Below are 17,963 nucleotides of genomic sequence, written 5' to 3' on the forward strand. Positions count from 1 at the left end.
CTCAAAGCATTATTGGCTCAGTGTTTGCTGTATTATATGAACAATGCTCTCACGGAAGAAATTCCAGCAAGTGCTGTCTTTTGTCGCATATATATATATATATATATATTATATATATATATATATATATATATATATATATATATATATATATATATATATGTATATGTATATATATAATATATATGAGTGAATAATGATAGAATGATAACGAGTGAATAATGATAGAAAAAAAGTGCAAATCTCAGATGAAAAGAAAAAAAAAGATAAATTGTAGGGGGCGCTATTGCAGAAAGAGCGGAGAATTATTATTTTCATTATCACCCATCCCCGATGAGCTTGGTTGAGTTTGGTATAGGCAAAGACAAATTAAAACAAACAAACAACTAAAAACATGGAAAGCAAATAAAAAACAACAACATAATAGTTTAACATTCACACCTAAACTTTATCATATTCTTTTAGAAGCATATAGGCATGTAACCTCACAGCATCTAGATGTTTTTTGTCAGTTGATCACAGATATATTAATTATGTACGTACATGTACATGCTTCACTTACTTTCCTCGTCTCCTTTCGAATATATCACCACACCAATGAATCTCGATCATCCTCAAAAAAGAAACAAAAAAAAAATGATAATTAGACACTATTCTATCTGCAAGTCCTGTCTGGTCCGCCTCATCCCGTTTGAATCACCTTCCTCAATCCGTTTTAGCTTCGAGGCTGAATTCCGCTCACATTAATTTTCAAACATGGGTGCTGAACTTTGCACACGTGCATGCTTTAAGTGAGAGGCGCATTGAAATAATCCTGGCATCTCACATCCAACGGGAGTCTATTGACTTGACGTGGAATATCAAGCACACACACTCTTGTATTACAGCAATGTTCTTCAACCCGAATAGGGACTAAATAATTGTCTGCAAAGTTATTTTTGCTATTTAACATTTTAGCGGTTTTTTTTTTCTTCTGATAAGTGAATGATGGAATGACCGTATAATTCAGTGTGATTTTGATGTATTTTACTGGTCATCTACAAAGTAAAGTAAATTTGGATTTGACTTCATTTTGAATAGCAATGAACGTTGAGATTTCAGGATTTTTGGCTGTGCTCATCGATTTTGATTAACTTGTTTGAATGAAGGAATTCTCGCTGGAAACATGGTGTAATCAGTGCATTGAATGCTTTTCATGACAAACAATGGCTTGCGATCAATACTGATGACTTGTAATAATGTTGGGATGAAGTCTTTAAAGCTTTTTAAAAGGAATAATCTTACATTTCTTTTGCAGATGAGATGAATCTTGAAATGTAATGATTTCTAATAATGACCTACAAGGCATTGAACAGAGGCCCGAGTGTCACTGAAATCTGTTATTTTATCGAAACTGGCTTGATTGACACACACACACACACACACACACACACACACACACACACACACACACACAAAGAATCAGGGTATGCATATCCACAGGGGCGAATCCAGGAATTCCGTACTCTCTTAAAAAAAAAATCGAGTGAACATTTTCACTCTTGAAGGAGTGAATACAAAAAAGAGTGAATTTAGAGTGAAATGGGAGTGAATTTCGAGTGAAAATGTTCATCTTCACTCGTTTTAGAGTGACGTCAGGGATCACTCAAAAATCTTCGAGTGATCCCTGATGATCACTCCAAACTGAGTGAAAATGAACATTTTCACTCGAAATTCACTCCAATTTCACTCTAAATTCACTCTTTTATGTATTCACTCCTTCAAGAGTGAAAATTTTCACTCGATTTTTTTTAGAGAGTAAAGGGGAGGGGGGGGGGGGGGGGGCGCCCAGTGCGCCCCGCCTGGGCATGGATCCGCCCCTAGTGTATAGCATATTCAGCACAACATTGGATGGAAAGATGGAGGAGGGATGAAGGGGGAGAGAAGGTGAAAAAGTCCTATTATACCAAAGGGTTTTGGAGTTTTTAAGAGGGAGGAGATTTCAAATATAAGTTCGTTGAGGATTTATTTAGGAGAATATCAGATTCTGGAAGAGTTATGGAAGAGTTGCTCTTCCATAACGTCAACCCTCTTCTATAATGAGTCTTATTCTGAAGTGTCTCTCGATAATACTTCAGAAGAATCAATAGACTATAATCACCACATGATATCTTACAGGGATGATATAGTTTTTGGTGGAGATGGGGATTCAGGTTTTAAGGTGTTTTTTTTTTCAAGATAATCAGAAACCATGTACGGTATATGAAATATCAAAAGGCATACAATTTTAAGATGAATTATTTGATGAAAATCGGCTTTGAAATTCCTCAGATATCCAGAAATAAAGCAAAGCAAAGTGGTCCTAAGAAAAGTGGGGAAAAAAACCATCAGACAAAAACATGCAAAAAAAAAAATCAGGTAGGAGAAGGAATAAATTCCTGTCAGGACCACCATCCTAATAATATCTTATTGATATCAAAATAATAAAAACTTGTTTCACACAGAATTTATAAAACAAATAGTGGTGCCTCGCCGTTGATGGCGCACATGCTGTGTGACTATCGAAGAGAGATTGGGATTTTCTTGTTTGGTAACCGACGACTTTACAGATCCATCATGGCGACTCTACGGCATCTGTCGCTTGCCTCAAAATCGGGTAAGTAGGCCCTACTCGCATTTGTAATCGTACTTGAATTAGCTGAAGTCGTTCTAAAAAAGTTGTGATTGACTTGATTTTAGGCCGATATGAGATTATGAATTATCACAGAAATCATATTTGCGCAAAATATAAGCAAAAGATTTAGAGTGGACAAGAGGTAGTCCCATGTGTTCAAAATTCTGTAACCCGTAGGCCTACGTGTAATTACGGCATAGATTGGTCTAGATTCTAGTTCTAGTTGTCTAAGTTGTCTAGTTGTCTAAGTTGTCTACGTTGTCTAGTTGTGTAAGTCTAGATTCTACTAGTTTATAGAAGTAAATTAGGCTTCAGTTGTACTGTCATTAGTGGCAACATAATAGCATATTTTCATTGGATTGCAATTTAGAAAGTGAGTTTTTTTTTTGTTAGCATGATATTGCTTTACTGGAGCTGGAATATTTAAAATTTTATAAATTTAACAATGAAAAGATGGAAGTTACGACTTGTAGCGTACAATCAATAGTTGGATCAGACTAAGTAATGTTAGATTGTTTATTACATTTCCATTTTTAAGTATTAACTATTATGAGTGTGGCCATGATTTGACTCATTTTGAGTTGAGCCGAGTCTGGGACCAATGGGAGTGGACACAGATCTCCAAGTACTAAGTTGACTGATGAGGGAAAGCTGGCATATTATCATTCTGCATACTATGCCATTATACTCATGACTAGTAGAGAGGGACTTTTAAGTTTTACTTTAGTTTGACCCACTTTTGTCAGCATTATTTATCAGGGGAAAATATTGTGGGTTCTATGGGAAATGCACAGCTAATGACATTCCTGTTCACTTAGTATTATTTAAAGGCAGTGTATACAACCACATGCGTGTGTCTTTACCATCCAGCCACACGAGTGTGGTTGTAGCCATGGCCCTAGTTGCTGGACACAGCCACACCGGTGAGCCACACTCGTGTGTAATGTACATATCCACACACACGAAGAAGCTCTTTATTGCGTAGCGGGAATGTGTGTGTGGCCGGCCACATCAACACGCGATCATGCACCACCGCAAAGCGATGAACATGAACCTGCCTCCAAGATTAATCCCATTTAATATTATCACACCATCTAGACAAATTTACTTTTTATGCCTCCGCCAACGAAGTGGCCGGAGGCATTATGTTTTCAGGTCGTCCGTCCGTCCGTCTGTACGTACGTACGTCCGTACGTCCGTCCCGTTTTGTTTTTGTCAATATCTCAAGTACCGTGAGGTGGTTTTGCATCAAACTTGGTATGAGAGTATATCCTGGGGGGATAATACTTTGTTTGGATTTTAGGGTCACAGGGTCAAAGGTCAAAGGTCAAAGGTCACAGGTTATTTTGTGAAAAAAAGGTTGAAATTTCATGTTTTTCTCCATATCTCGCAAATGGTTCAAGGTATCTTCATGGAACTTAGTATGTATGCATGTACCGATGGGCAGTGATTATCTAGGGAAGTTGGGGGTCATGGGTCAAAGGTCAGGAGGTCAAAGGTCAAGGTCAACTCCTCAATATATCACTACTTTCCTTATATTTATGCAATGCCTGAAGGATTTTTTTTAAACTTGATGTATGCATGTATAACCCAATATATATTCTGTGGGAAGTTTCTTGCCAAAAGGTCAAAGGTCAAGTGAAAGTGCTAAATTGCACTTCTTCCTCCATATCTCAAAAGTAACTCAAGGTATTATCATGAAACTTACATATTTATGCATGTTCTACCTAACAGTGATTCTCTTTGGAACTGTGGGGTCAAAGGTCAAAGGCCAGGTTTAGATAATACTATTTTACCATTTGATACTGAAATTATACTTTTTCTCAATACCTTGAAAATTACTCAATGCATAAACTTATAAAAGGGTCAAAAGTCAAGTAAAAATCATCAGTTCCCCCAAATACCTGCACTCTAACGTTTTAATCATTCATCCAATTGAACCTAGTTCTGGGAAAGTGAACATTCAGCACATTTGTGGCAAACCTGTCATTTTAATATTTTGCCAATTGTGTGAAACTGTCATCACACATTGTCAAGACATTGTACTATAGACCTATTAGGAGAACCATGCATTATGGCGGAGGCATACACCAGTCGCCGTAGCGACATTTCTAGTTTCATTTTTAACTATATTCTCATTTTCTTGATTTGATGAGGTGAATTTAAAGTTACAATTGATTTTGATACATCATGTCGTTACGGAGACTTCGCCTTCGTTCGTTCAGCCCGGGTACTCGCAAATCGCGCATCCATGATCCAGCGTACACAGGCAGCCGGCGCACGGGTCCAGGTCCCTGCTGGGGCGGCGGGCGGGCGGCACAACTGCGCTGGCTAGGCTGCAGCTGCGCTGAGCGATCGCTAGCACACCACCAGCAGTTTAGAGATGTCAATCCAAAGTCCCCCAATTTAGCGGCAGTTGTAACTTTGCTGTTAATTCTAAACCCATCATATCAAGCAAACACGATGAGAATGGAGCGAAAAATATATTTGTAAAATAACAATATTAAAAGGTATGAAAATGAGGTTACTTTCAACACTTTGTGAGCAAGCTGATTGTGTGGCGTTAACGTGTTTGACATGCACGCACAGCGATCATCTTCTCTGTACTGTGTGCATGTGTGTATCCCTATGTACATGTACATTACAGGCCTTGAATTAACCGACGGCCACCGACGGCCATGGCCGTCGGTGCCCCTCTCGTTGGCCGCAATGCCTTTTGTTTTTTGATCAAAGTTACGGCCAAAAAAATGTGCCCTTTTTCTTGGGGCCGCGGTGCCCTTTTAGAATGAAAGTTATTATTCATGACGTATGATATGCCCTTTCTCAAAGTCTCTTTAATAAGCTTGAACAACTTTCCTGATCTCAAATATCATACCTTCAGTTCACTCGCGTCCCGATATATCTGATTCAAACTCAAAGTATCTTTCCGAGATACGAGACGACGTGTACGTAATACACATGTACGCCCGACCGGCTTTTACCGTCCCGACTGCCTCCGCAGCGCAGCGGCCGCGAGTATGTACTACAGTAGCTAGGCAGCGCATACTAGTAATGATAGAGTAGTAAAGAGTGAACTCCAAGTTCACCCAGAAAAAAGAAAAATCCCACGATGCCAAGGTGTGCCAGACTGGGGAATGGGGAGGGGTGGAGAGAGAGAGAGACCAATCAACAGAAGAAACCGCGCGTACTGGCGCATTCTTGGAGGTCATGAACTGTCTGTCACAGACTAATCATAGCAATCTACACGCGCACACAAATTCCTTTGCCTTGTGGTTTTGCCAGCCAGCTGTCGGAATGTGCTTTGAAGTTTCATCATGGCAGCCTGGCCTGGCTGGCCTGAAAGGGTGTCGAGTTTCAATCAATACCTACTGTTGTTTTATTCCTGTTTTAAAAAATGTCGTTTCACCTGATAGAAACGCGGAGATCGGGAATGTGTTACAGCTGTAGGGAAGAGGTTTTTGTTGTGTGTTGCACTGTGTGTGTGTGTGTGTGTGTGTGTGTGTGTGCGTGTGCGTTTGTTTGTTTTTCTCGGTTTGTTTTTCTTCTTTCTTTTTTCATAAACACCAAACATGCCCTTTCCAATGTGGCCTTGGTGCCCCTCTGACTGACTTAAGTGCCCTGGCCTCTTGGAAAAAGTGCCCTTTTCTAAATGGCCGTGCCCCTCCAAAATCCTATTTCGAGGCCTGCATTACATGTACACACGAGTGTGGCTGTATCCAGCGACTCGGGCCATGGCTACAACCACACTCGTGTGAGTGTGGCTGGATGGTAAAGACACACGCGTGTGGTTGTATACACTGCCTTATTTAAAAGCTTGTGTCTGCAAATGCCAAATTTCTGGCATTTTTATGGGAAAATATGAACTTCTGTTGTCCATTGTGATAACGATGATGATGACTAAACAATGATGACTATTATTAATTTTGAATTATCATCATCAAATTACCCAGGCCCAGGGAAACCTTTTACCATTAATATATAACTTACAGTGTGATTCATTTCTGAAGTATATGTGATATCCAAACAAGAATCATTGTTACTGCATTAGTAGAAACAAACAACAGTGTAAGTAATTCTGTTATTTTATTTTGTGCAGGGACTACTCTGCTGTACAATGCACTGAAACCAGTGACATATGCATCGGCAAGAACATGTTATAGTAAGTGCAATTACTCATTTTTTGGGGGTAGTGTTTTTGTGATTTTGCTTGAGTCAAGTTTTACATAGGTGCTTGTTGTTGTTGTGTTTTTTTTTTGTACATTAAGAACATGAAGTATCTTAAGTCGACATTTCCCAGAGAAGTACCTACGATACATTAAACTTAACTGCATTCAAAACTGATCTTTGTTTAATCAATATCAAACTTTTGCTCATTTAATGAGGACTGTTGGGATATTTTTCACATCGTATTTACATGTATGCATCCTTTTGCAACAGGATCAATTTCTAGTCCAATTATTTGTTGATATGAAAACTTTGTTGATTGAATTGGAAACACCATGTATACATTTCCTCTCTGAATGAGTTTTAATGGACAGTATGAACTGATAACTCAACATGTAACTTCTGTTCTCAGGTAGGAATTCTTTAATCATGACCTTGGTGTATAAATGGGTACCTGGTAATGCTAGGGTGATAGTAATGGCAGGGCCCTTTTGAAGAACAGTGTCAACACTGAAGAGACTACCCTGGGTAAAGAAGACCATGTTGTTGTTATTATCTCTATCATTGTTATTATTGTCATCAGACAAAGGGGCATACATGTATATTTATTAAGGAGAGTGCATTTTAAACCAGCAGAAACTTGTGTTTTATGGTTGTACTGCTTGAGAATGCTCATCATATATGTATCATCTTGCAGAGTATGTGAATGCCACAGAGCCGGGAGACACCATGAGGGACATCACAGACCGGGCCGCCTCAACACTTTTCTTCACCGAGCTGATCAGAGGTAACACAGCCCTCACCGCGTTCAGTGGCTGCCAGCTTACTAGTTCTCATAATAATGATAACAATGACCATTTTTATATCTAGTGTATATCACAATAAAAGAGAGAAAATAAATCAATGTCTCTAAGCATATCAATGGAAGAAAAAAAAAATGAAATTAGACAAGACAGTAAGAGAAGAGGAAACTAGGTAAGATGAAAAGAGACAATACTTTGACATAGAGCACAATGTAGTCACTTTGTGACACCTAATGTTTAAAAAAAAAAAAAAGGGAACAAAATGAGGAAGATATGCCTGTATGTTGCATGGTTTCAGAGAAAGTGTAGATGACATCAACTGCACCATGGTGATTACCAGGTATAACTTGTCTAGTGTTTCTGTGCCGTTTCTCGTACTGTTCCATGGATCAAACCATGACTTTCGTTTTATCTTGTTCCCTGTAAAATATGAAGATGTTTTTCTTCTGATAGATACGCATTTGCAAATGAGAACATGAAGGGAGTTACAGAAACAATCATTATCCATGATGTGGCTGCATGTCAGCAGTAGAAGCAATATTATATTGCCTTTGCCAGGCACATTGTACGGTATTTGGGTACCTAAAAAAAAAAAAAAAAAAGAAGAAAAAACAAACTGCTTATGAGAATAGTCATTGTCAAATTGTGCATGTTCCGCGTGAAGTGAGATTGGGAGGCCACTGATGCACTGATAACTGCAAGTAGTTGGATTGGTATTGTCAAATGTTGAATTTCAGTTGTTTGAGTTGATTTGATTTTGATTTGATTTCTGAATTTCTTTTTCATACATAAATGAAATACAAAGTCAATTGAACAAAGTAATTGAGCACAGTATAATTTGAATCTGACAGTTAAAACAAATAAATGATTACTTCAAATATCCAACATTTTTTTTTTCCCTGACACAATGCAAAATGAAAACAAACAAATTATTTCATGCATACATTGATGCAAACATAAGTTCTAATGTTCAAAGACAAATTAGGCAACTCTTGATGTACAGAAATTCAGGAGACCATCATCATAAGCAAACGCTTGACGAGGACAAGGGCCTCAGAAATGATTGTCTAAGCAATACGACATTGTTAGATGATAATATACAAATCACCACTCCCTGAGTGGCGATAAAGAGAAAGGGAGGGAAGAATGAGGGGGAAAAAAAGGTGCATTGTGCAAAGAGTGAAGTGTTTGCGTGGAAATGACTTATGAATATGTGTTAATGTTCATGTTTGTTGTGTACGTTCAGTTCGGAGCCCTTACTTTAACTATAGAAGTAAAAAAATAAAACAGATAATGTTATGATATCATTATGATTATGAAATCTCAGGGAATGATTTTCCTGGTATTGCATCGCAATTTTGCTATGCATTTTTACACCACTGCTACACAAACTAACTTTTGTGTAGCAGTTTTCTTTCATAGAAATGTACGGGATACCATTTGAAATATTGTTCATCAGCTGAAATTGCTAAATCAAATTTCAGTTGGAAAATTATTCCCTGAATCTACTCACTCAAAAAATCTTCTAATGTCATTTGTATATTTTACTGAATTGTGTTCAAATTGCAAGCTGCATCATGAATAGCATAAGATTTGTATTATTCATAATTTTCTGTAACAATCGAAGTAAAAGACTTCTGATTGTTAGATGTTTTCTGTAACATGGAATGTATTCTGTTCTGTGAATGATTGCTATTTGTATTTCATTTATGTCTTGCTGTAAAGCCTATTTCCACAATTTTATTAGTGGACAATGCAATATTCAATTCAGTTCAATTGTCATCTTTATCCTTAAACATGTATTCTTCTTACGCACCACTGAAAGGTTTGGGCATGACACTGAGTTACCTTTTCCGGGAGCCAGCCACCATCAACTATCCGTTTGAGAAGGGACCCCTTAGCCCCAGGTTCCGGGGAGAGCATGCCCTCCGCAGGTATCCCTCTGGTGAGGAGCGCTGCATTGCCTGCAAGCTCTGTGAGGCTGTCTGCCCAGCACAGGTTAGTATGGGAGCTGTTTTTTCTTCTTTTTTTTAAATCCTGTGTCTGGCCATTCTGAGGGTTTGTTTGTTTGATTCTGGGATGGATTTTGTTTTGTTTTGTTTTGTTTAGTTTAGTTAAGTATTGGAGCCGTGTCTTTTTTTTATCCTGTGTCTGGTCATTCTGAGGGTTTGTTTGTTTGATTCTGGGATGGATTTAGTTTAGTTTAGTTTAGTTTAGTTTAGTTTAGTTTAGTTAAGTTTAGTTGTCCCCGCCGAACGAGTTCGAGCAGGGGACTATGAAACGGGCTCCGTACGTGTGTGTGTCCGTGTGTCCGTCCGTCCGTCCGTCCGTCCGTCCGTCCGTGTGTCCGTGTGTGCGTCCGTGTGTGATCAAAATCTTCAATTTGCTACTTCTCTGTCATTTATGAGCCAATTTTGATTCTGTTCGCTTTATATGATAGCACTACATGGGAGCTTTGAAACTTCTACACAGAATTTCAGTCGTGACCTTTGACCTTGACCTTTGACCTATATTGTACATTTTGCTACAAAATGCTACTCCTTCGCCATTTCTAACCCGATTTCGATTCTGTTTGCTTTATGTGATGGCACTAGATGAGGGCTTCAAAACTTCTACACAGAATTTTGACCTTTGACTTCTTTGACCTTTGACCTTGATTTTTTTTACCTATATTGTACATTTTGCTACAAAATGCTACTCCTTCGCCATTTCTAACCCGATTTCGATTCTGTTTGCTTTATATGATGGCACTAGGTGAGGGCTTCAAAACTTCTACACAGAATTTTGACCTTTGACTTCTTTGACCTTTGACCTTGATTTTTTTACCTATATTGTACATTTTGCTACAAAATGCTACTCCTTCGCCATTTCTAACCCGATTTCGATTCCGTTTGCTTTATGTGATTGCACTAGGTGAGGGCTTCAAAACTTCTACACAGAATTTTGACCTTTGACTTCTTTGACCTTTGACCTTGATTTTTGACCTGTATTGTTCATTTTGCTACAAAATGCTACTCCTTCGCCATTTCTAACCCGATTTCACTTCCGTTTGCTTTATGTGATGGCACTAGGTGAGGGCTTCAAAACTTCTACACAGAATTTTGACCTTTGACTTCTTTGACCTCTGACCTTGATTTTTAACCTATATTGTACATTGGCTACAAAATGCTACTCCTTCGCCATTTCTAACCCGATTTCGATTCTGTTTCCTTTATGTGATGGCACTAGGTGAGAGCTTCAAAACTTCTACACAGAATTTTGACCTTTGACTTCTTTGAACTTTGACCTTGATTTTTTACCTATATTGTACATTTTGCTACTAAATGCTACTTCCGGCGGGGACATATATTACGCACCGCGTAATTTCTACTTTTCCTTGTTTAGTTTAGTTTAGTTTAGTTTAGTTTAGTTTAGTTTAGTTTAGATTAGTTTAGTTTAGTTTAGTTTAGTTTAGTTTAGTTTAGTTTAGTTTAGTTTAGTTTAATTTAGTTTAGTTTTTGTTTGTTTGTTTTATGGGGGGCCCATCTTGAAGGAGAGTTCTTGTGCTTGACATAATGTGTGTACAAGTCTAACTTTCTTGAGACCACATTTAGCCCTATGTTTTTTTTGCTGTCTGTGTATCAGCCTTACAGAGAGTCAAGAAGTTATTAACTTTTGAAATTATTTCCCTGGTTGTGCTGTACCTGTTACTTTGTTTGATTTCAATTTTTTATTTATTTATTTTTTTGATTTGCATATTTGTGCACTCATTGCACTATATTTTGTTTTTGTTTTGTTTTGTCATTTTGTTGTTTTAAAGATGATGGTAGAAGAGCATTACTGGTAGCCCAAAGGCCATTCTGTTTTGAATTTTGCAGTCAAGATTACCCAAAACAGCTTATTGACACCATAGACAGATGTACAAGGATGTAAGAGCAGTGTGAGATATCATGACATATGAAAAATTATAAATAGAAAATTCAGCATATTTTCACTTTTCTAGCTTGATAAAAGAATTCTTAACTCACCTCCTTCAGAAAGCAGGGGAGAATAATATTACCCTTAGCATATATGAGTATCAAGTCAAAGGAATGTGTACTTAAAAAAAAATGAATTTTGTGGAAGGTTCTTTACATTTTCATACATTGTTTTCCATACGTGACGTCACAAAGAGTTGCAGTCTTCTCATCAAGCAATGGTGGCGCCAAACTTTAAAAATTCATAACTTTGCAACGGATTATCTGATTTTCCTTGAACTTTCACTGATGTATTCTACTGATATTGCTGCATTCACTCGTTCACATATACATACCATAACATGTGTATTTGGATTTCATTCCCCTTTAAGACTTGCTGTGAGCAGACTGAGTGAAGGATTGAAATCTGTCAGTGGTATTGTGTGAAGAGTGAGTCATAGCAATATAAGAGTTTGACATTTGTGGTCTTTCGCTTCCTGACAGGCAATCACCATCGAGGCAGAGCCCAGGGCAGACGGAAGCAGGCGGACGACTCGCTACGACATCGACATGACAAAGTGCATCTACTGCGGGTTCTGCCAGGAGGCGTGTCCCGTGGATGCCATTGTTGAGGTGAGAGGGCGATGTGTACAGATAACGAGTATGTGCTTATCTTATACCGTGCACTCCCGCTATAACGAACACAGTTTTAACAAAATCCCTGAAGTAGACATTCAGGTCCCAAAAGTATCATCTACATTATATCATATACTTTATTATATACCTCATTTCTAGAATCCTCTCATCTGATTGGTTAAAAGGGGAGTCATGAAAATAGCTGTGCCCTATTTTTGAGTTAGTGTGACCGGGGCCCGGGCACGGTTAGTAAATAGGTTTTAGAGACAGTCGCGACCCCATACACATAGATCGCTCATATGTACGCACCAATGATACGACCGCTGCGCATTCGATCAGCGTGCTGTAAAAGAGACTAGCGGACTGGTTTGGAGACAGTCGCAACTCGCAACGTACATACACTGTGTACACATAGATGATCACATGTACGCACCAATGATACATGTACGTACGACCGCCGCGCTGTCGATCAGCATTGATTACAACTTACAAGTGCTGTAAAAGAGACTAGAATCTATATTTTCGGTATCTATATTTCGGAATCTATATTTTCGGTATATAAAACAAATAATGACTGCTTGATATTCGGGGCACAGTTAAGATTATGTAGGCCCTCAGTGATGTGAAAACCATAACCATGCCCTCAGCTTCGCTTCGGGCATGGTTACGGTTTTCACATCACCTCGGGCCCATAATTTTAACTGTGCCCCTCATAGCAGTCATTATTTGTATACTGTTTGGCTATAATGAAGGAATCTTTAAATTGTGGTCAGCTAGTGATATGATGTCACTCGGCGTTTTCACATCAGACCGATAAAAATCCAAGCTCGAAATATTTTCGCGATTGCGAACTAGCGCGCTATTTCATTTCTTATTCACATCAGTCCGAAGAGACTTAGCCCGAATTTTTCAAGCTAATTCGACAGCTGAGTATGTGCAAATAGCATAAGTAATGTGTGTGCCCGCTCAAAAATTCCTCATGATTTGTGTACGGTTTGCCTCGATCGATCGGGTCACACACACTAGGCATAATGGATACATCGCGCTAATTTCTCGAGTCGTTTTCACATTATCAAATAGCGCGCTACTATCCTGCTATTTCAGAAATTTCCCGAGTTGGACTCGAGAAATTTTCTCGATCAGAGCGACACAATTAGCGCGTTAATTTGTGCTCACATTATCAAATAGCGCGATATTTCGCTATCGGGAAAATTTCCCAAGTCAGAAAATAGCGCGCTATTTCGAAACATCGGGCTGATGTGAAAACGCCTAGTGACATTTCATTGCTTAAACAATGCATGCTCCTTTGTTGTGTTATGGCAATGGAGGAGCTTCCCTCAAATTTATGGTTTGTATGGAGACTAAGCTTGGTCTGATTTCTAGAATACTGGCCCTAGTTTCAATGTACAAAGCAGACCTCTACTTGCACGCAGGTGATCGTGGTGACTGTTGCTGAATTTGGGTCACATAATCTATGTATTTTGAATTATCAGCTTGTAGATAACATCCTTTTTTACACCCCCATCTACACATGGTGTGTATGGGGTATATAGGAATCACTCTGAGGTCGGATGGCTGGGCGGTCCGTTGCAAATCTTGTGGATCAAACTACTCGCTCATTTTATGAGCAATTGACCCCAAATTTGGCACGTGTGTCCGCTATCAGAGGTAGATGTGCAAGACACCTTTTTTCATTAGTATCGCATAATGCGTTGCCATGGCAGCAGCAAATTTTTTAAACTGAAGGAGGAGGTCCAACTATTATAGCACTTTAAACTTGCAACTGGCCTTCCAGCCGTAGAGCATCCTGAAATAATTGATATGTATCGTATTTCCCCCCCCCCAAAAAAAAAAAAAAAAAAAAATTACAACGGTACCCTCCTTAAAGATAACTTTAAAAATAGTGAATCAATCCAAATACAATTTTAAGGTATGAAACTATAACTCATTGCCCACATCTTACAGAAAACCCCATTTGATTTGCTTCAGTGGTCAAGGAGAAATGAGGAATTTTGTAGAGCATGTCAGGAATCTCTTTCCTCCAAGTTCTGTCTATTGTGTTTACACATTAACATGCAGTTCCAAGAGCATCCAAGTGCCAAACTTGGAAGAATCAGACTCGTGACATGCTTTACAACAATCCACATTTCCCTGTGACCGCATAACCAAATTGAATGGGGTTTTCTGCAAAATAGAGCTAAGATGTTATATTTTAAGACCCTGAAGTAGCATTTAGAAGGTTTAATCATATTGGGCGTTATCAATGCGAAAATCTGATTGTAATTTTTTTTTTGGACATACTGTAATGTGTGTTTCTCTTTCCACCTCCCGTCACCTCTCAAACATACAGGGCCCCAACTTTGAGTTCTCCACAGAGACCCATGAAGAGCTGCTGTACAACAAGGAGAAGCTCCTAAACAACGGAGACAAGTGGGAGGCGGAGATTGCTGCCAACATCCAGGCCGATCATCTCTACAGATAGGAGGATGGCCAAAGGATGACTTCTGTCATTTTGTTTTTTGAGAAAAGAAAAGAAAAAACTTCAAATAACAAGAGCTTTTATCTATACATTATAAAGCAAAGTCACATCACATAATATCGCCAATATATACTCACTTTCTTTTGTCTTGTGAAAAGGCAGAAAGCCCGAGAGAAATATTGTTCTCCTGTGATTGTAGTCAGTTATATGAAAATATAGGAAAATGTTGGACTTACATTTACTTGTTTCAAGTGTTTTCTGCCAGAAAACCCAATATTGCACATGTTTCTGGAGAAAAATTCATATTCATTCATCAGTTGTTGTAGTGTAACCCATATTCTACACTTGTACATCATTAAATCTGTGCAATTTTTAAAAAGTGGACTACATTTGTCACATAGAGTTTGGTTTCCTTTGGTTTGCTTTGTCAACATTTGATATGCAAGAAACATAATGGATTTAATTGCATCCACAGTCAGTGGGAAAGTGAACATTATTAGTTGTGTCAAGATGTCAATCAGAAATAATGTATTTCATTTTGCAACTAAATTCTACAAAATCCCTTCTGAAATGCTGACCTTTGCTCTCCATGCATACCTGTAAGCAGATGTTCATGCAAAATGTCTGTCGCACAAATTCATCACTTAAAAGGGGCATCGAGTTGCTCATCTTTGTGGTAGTTTGTGTGAGCTGTGTAAGGTTGGCAATTGCACATTGGCATTACTTGCAGAAACCTTTGTCCAGCCTGTCGCCTGTTACACAAATGCGTGGGTAAGGGATGCTAGAGTTTGATGAACCCTCTCATGACAATGACCCCAAAAGGCCACTGACATCGTGAGCCAACAGATTGCCAGTTGTACATTGGAACCTCATTATAAAGAGGTCAGATTTGACAAAACTCTCTTATAGCAAGGCAATTTTGCAGATCCAAACTCTCTATACATATATTTCCTCTTTATACATGCATTTCTTTGCTTTTGTATCCTGATGTAGCAAGGTAAATGTCATGGTATTTAGGTACTAATTTTGAGGAGATTCCCCCATGCCAACGGAATTAAAGTCTGGATGCTCATCAAATTCTATTTGCATACATTTGACATGTTACATTGCTTGTATCAGTCCCTGCAATATAAGAGTTTAACTCTCCACACTCATAAGTTTGGCGTGAAAGATTACTAGAGACTACTGTGTGTGTATTTTCATTGTGATGCTCGCATCAGAGATGCTCCTGACTTTCAGACTAACAAGGTCAGATTGTTTCATTTTGCTTCACACAAAGTATGAGGAAGCTTTGAGAGTCACAAGAAATCTTTTGATAGGGCAGTATTGTATTGCTGTACTTGTTTTTGGGAGAAACTCGCGAGGGTATTTTAAGGTGTAAAATATGCACCTGGAAACAAAAGAATTAAAAAATGTGAGAGCTTGGTGATGGTTGGTCGGAGAATAAATATTGACTATTAAATATTTGTCAAGTCCAGTGAATTGTTTTATCCACAAGTGCTGTCTGTGTGCTGTGAATCATTAGCTTTCACTGAAATTCTAGTCCATGTGTATGTGGATTGTCTTATAGAGTATAGAATGATGAAACAGATAGTAGTGTAATTAGATTTTTTGATTGAGAACATACAAGTGACCAAGCATTCATTTGCCCGACACATAATTTTGCTCATGACTGATCATACGTATACAGTAGTACATTGTACAGTGACAGGTCATTAGCACTAATACATGTAGCAGTTTCATTTCACGTTGGTGACCGAGCGAGATTTCATATTTTTACTTACACCTGCGAAAATGGCTGATGCTTCGTTTTATAAAACAAATAATACACATATTGTTTGGGCATTTGTATAATTATTCATGTTTACTTCATATGAAGTAAACTTGATGAGGTGACATTGTATTTTTACAGTGTACTCCTATTTAATCACAATTCTGATAACAAATTATTCTCATCTAGGTAAGATGGCAAATGGAGTGGACCAATTCTAAATTACTTTTGAACAAATTGTTTTTCCTCAAACTTTACCAGGTTTTAACTCATCTGTCTGCAGTCACTGAACCCACATTGTAATTGTGTGTGAGTGTGTGTGTGTGTGTGTGTGTGGGGGGGGGGGTCCCTTTTAATGTCTGATGCACATTCCCAATCTGTATGATTCTTGTTGTATGGACATTTATTTTTTGTTTCAACATCTATTTCATTACATAATTGACGGGCAAACCCATGGCTAAAAGTTCATCATTTTGAACATTGAAGAAAAAAATCTGTCTTTGGGGGTCATATTATTCTAAGAATATCTATGGGGCAGAGGGCTCAGGTCCTAGTTTCATATGATTTATTCAAATCAGGGGGGCATTTCATCAACGAGTTCGTCGGAGTTTTCACCGACAAATTTGCTATCAGCCAATCAGATGCAAGGATTTTATTAGCTTTTAACAGTTGTCCGTGTAAATCCTTGCGTCTGATTGGCTGATAGCAAATTTGTCGGTGAAAACTCCGACGAACTCGTTGATGAAACGCCCCCCTGGAGTTTTAGTGAAAATTTATGTCTAAGTCAAAAGGCCAGTTTACTAACATATTGAAATTTATGGATGTTTCTTCCGTCCTGACGTAGTATATGTAACAAGCTATTCAATTAACCTGTACCTCAAAAACATTTTTCAATACTTGGGATCCAGTTTCCATACATTAGTCATCACTACATTGAGCAAACCTTGGGCAAGCTTTCAGGTTTTAAGAAGAACCATATTCAGAGATGCAGACATAAAATTTGAATATGTTAGAAAACTCGTAGTCTATCGAAGACTAACGAAGGCTATGACATCACCTCATAAAATGTGAATATGAGATTACGACAAATAGTTGTACTAATTCTACTCTTTTATGAACACAGGAACCTTTATAGAGTTATCAAAGTGATGATGTCACAGCCCCCTTAAAGGGACTGTACAGTACTGGTTGAGGTGGGGATTCATGTTTTGCACATACCTAAGTGAGATAATGAGAATCCTCTTATAAAATATGAAAGAGCATGTAGTTTTAAGACGGGTTAAACGTTTATTTGATGAAACCTGGCTTTCAAATGGCTGAGATATCAAAAAAAAAAGTGATAGTAATAAAAGGCGACATGCCACAACTTTATTAGGATCTCTTTGTTTCATGTTTTTGGATATCGCAGCCATTTCAAAAGCGATTTTCATCAAATAAACTTTTGATACCCCATGGAATTGCATGCTCTTTGACATCTCATAGAGTGGTTTCTGAATATCTTGCAAAACATTCAAAGCTAAAT

The 17,963-nt window shown here is 38.2% G+C and overlaps 1 protein-coding gene across 1 annotated transcript; it reads left to right on the forward strand.

The window, feature by feature from the left end:
• Window positions 1–2,595: 2,595 nt before the first annotated feature.
• LOC139711205 (NADH-ubiquinone oxidoreductase subunit 8-like) lies at window positions 2,596–16,142 on the forward strand. Its single transcript, XM_071623123.1, has 6 exons — window positions 2,596–2,635; window positions 6,750–6,812; window positions 7,515–7,604; window positions 9,446–9,618; window positions 12,060–12,188; window positions 14,542–16,142. The coding sequence occupies exons 1-6, from the start codon at window positions 2,596–2,598 to the stop codon at window positions 14,671–14,673; spliced, it is 627 nt and encodes a 208-aa protein (XP_071479224.1). The 3' UTR covers window positions 14,674–16,142.
• The last annotated feature ends 1,821 nt before the right edge of the window (window positions 16,143–17,963 follow it).

Source organism: Diadema antillarum, unplaced genomic scaffold (genome assembly GCF_040938485.1).
Source record: "Diadema antillarum isolate AM-2024a unplaced genomic scaffold, OU_Dant_1.0 seq00001625_RagTag, whole genome shotgun sequence".
In the NCBI taxonomy this organism is placed as follows: Eukaryota; Metazoa; Echinodermata; class Echinoidea; order Diadematoida; family Diadematidae; genus Diadema; species Diadema antillarum.

Excerpts from the sequence above, each read along its gene's own strand:
- LOC139711205 (XM_071623123.1), top strand. The coding sequence starts at position 2,596 with ATGGCGACTCTACGGCATCTGTCGCTTGCCTCAAAATCGG. Across the intron at positions 6,813-7,514 it reads ATCGGCAAGAACATGTTATA|AGTATGTGAATGCCACAGAG; the intron begins GTAAGTGCAATT and ends ATCATCTTGCAG. Across the intron at positions 7,605-9,445 it reads CTTCACCGAGCTGATCAGAG|GTTTGGGCATGACACTGAGT; the intron begins GTAACACAGCCC and ends CACCACTGAAAG.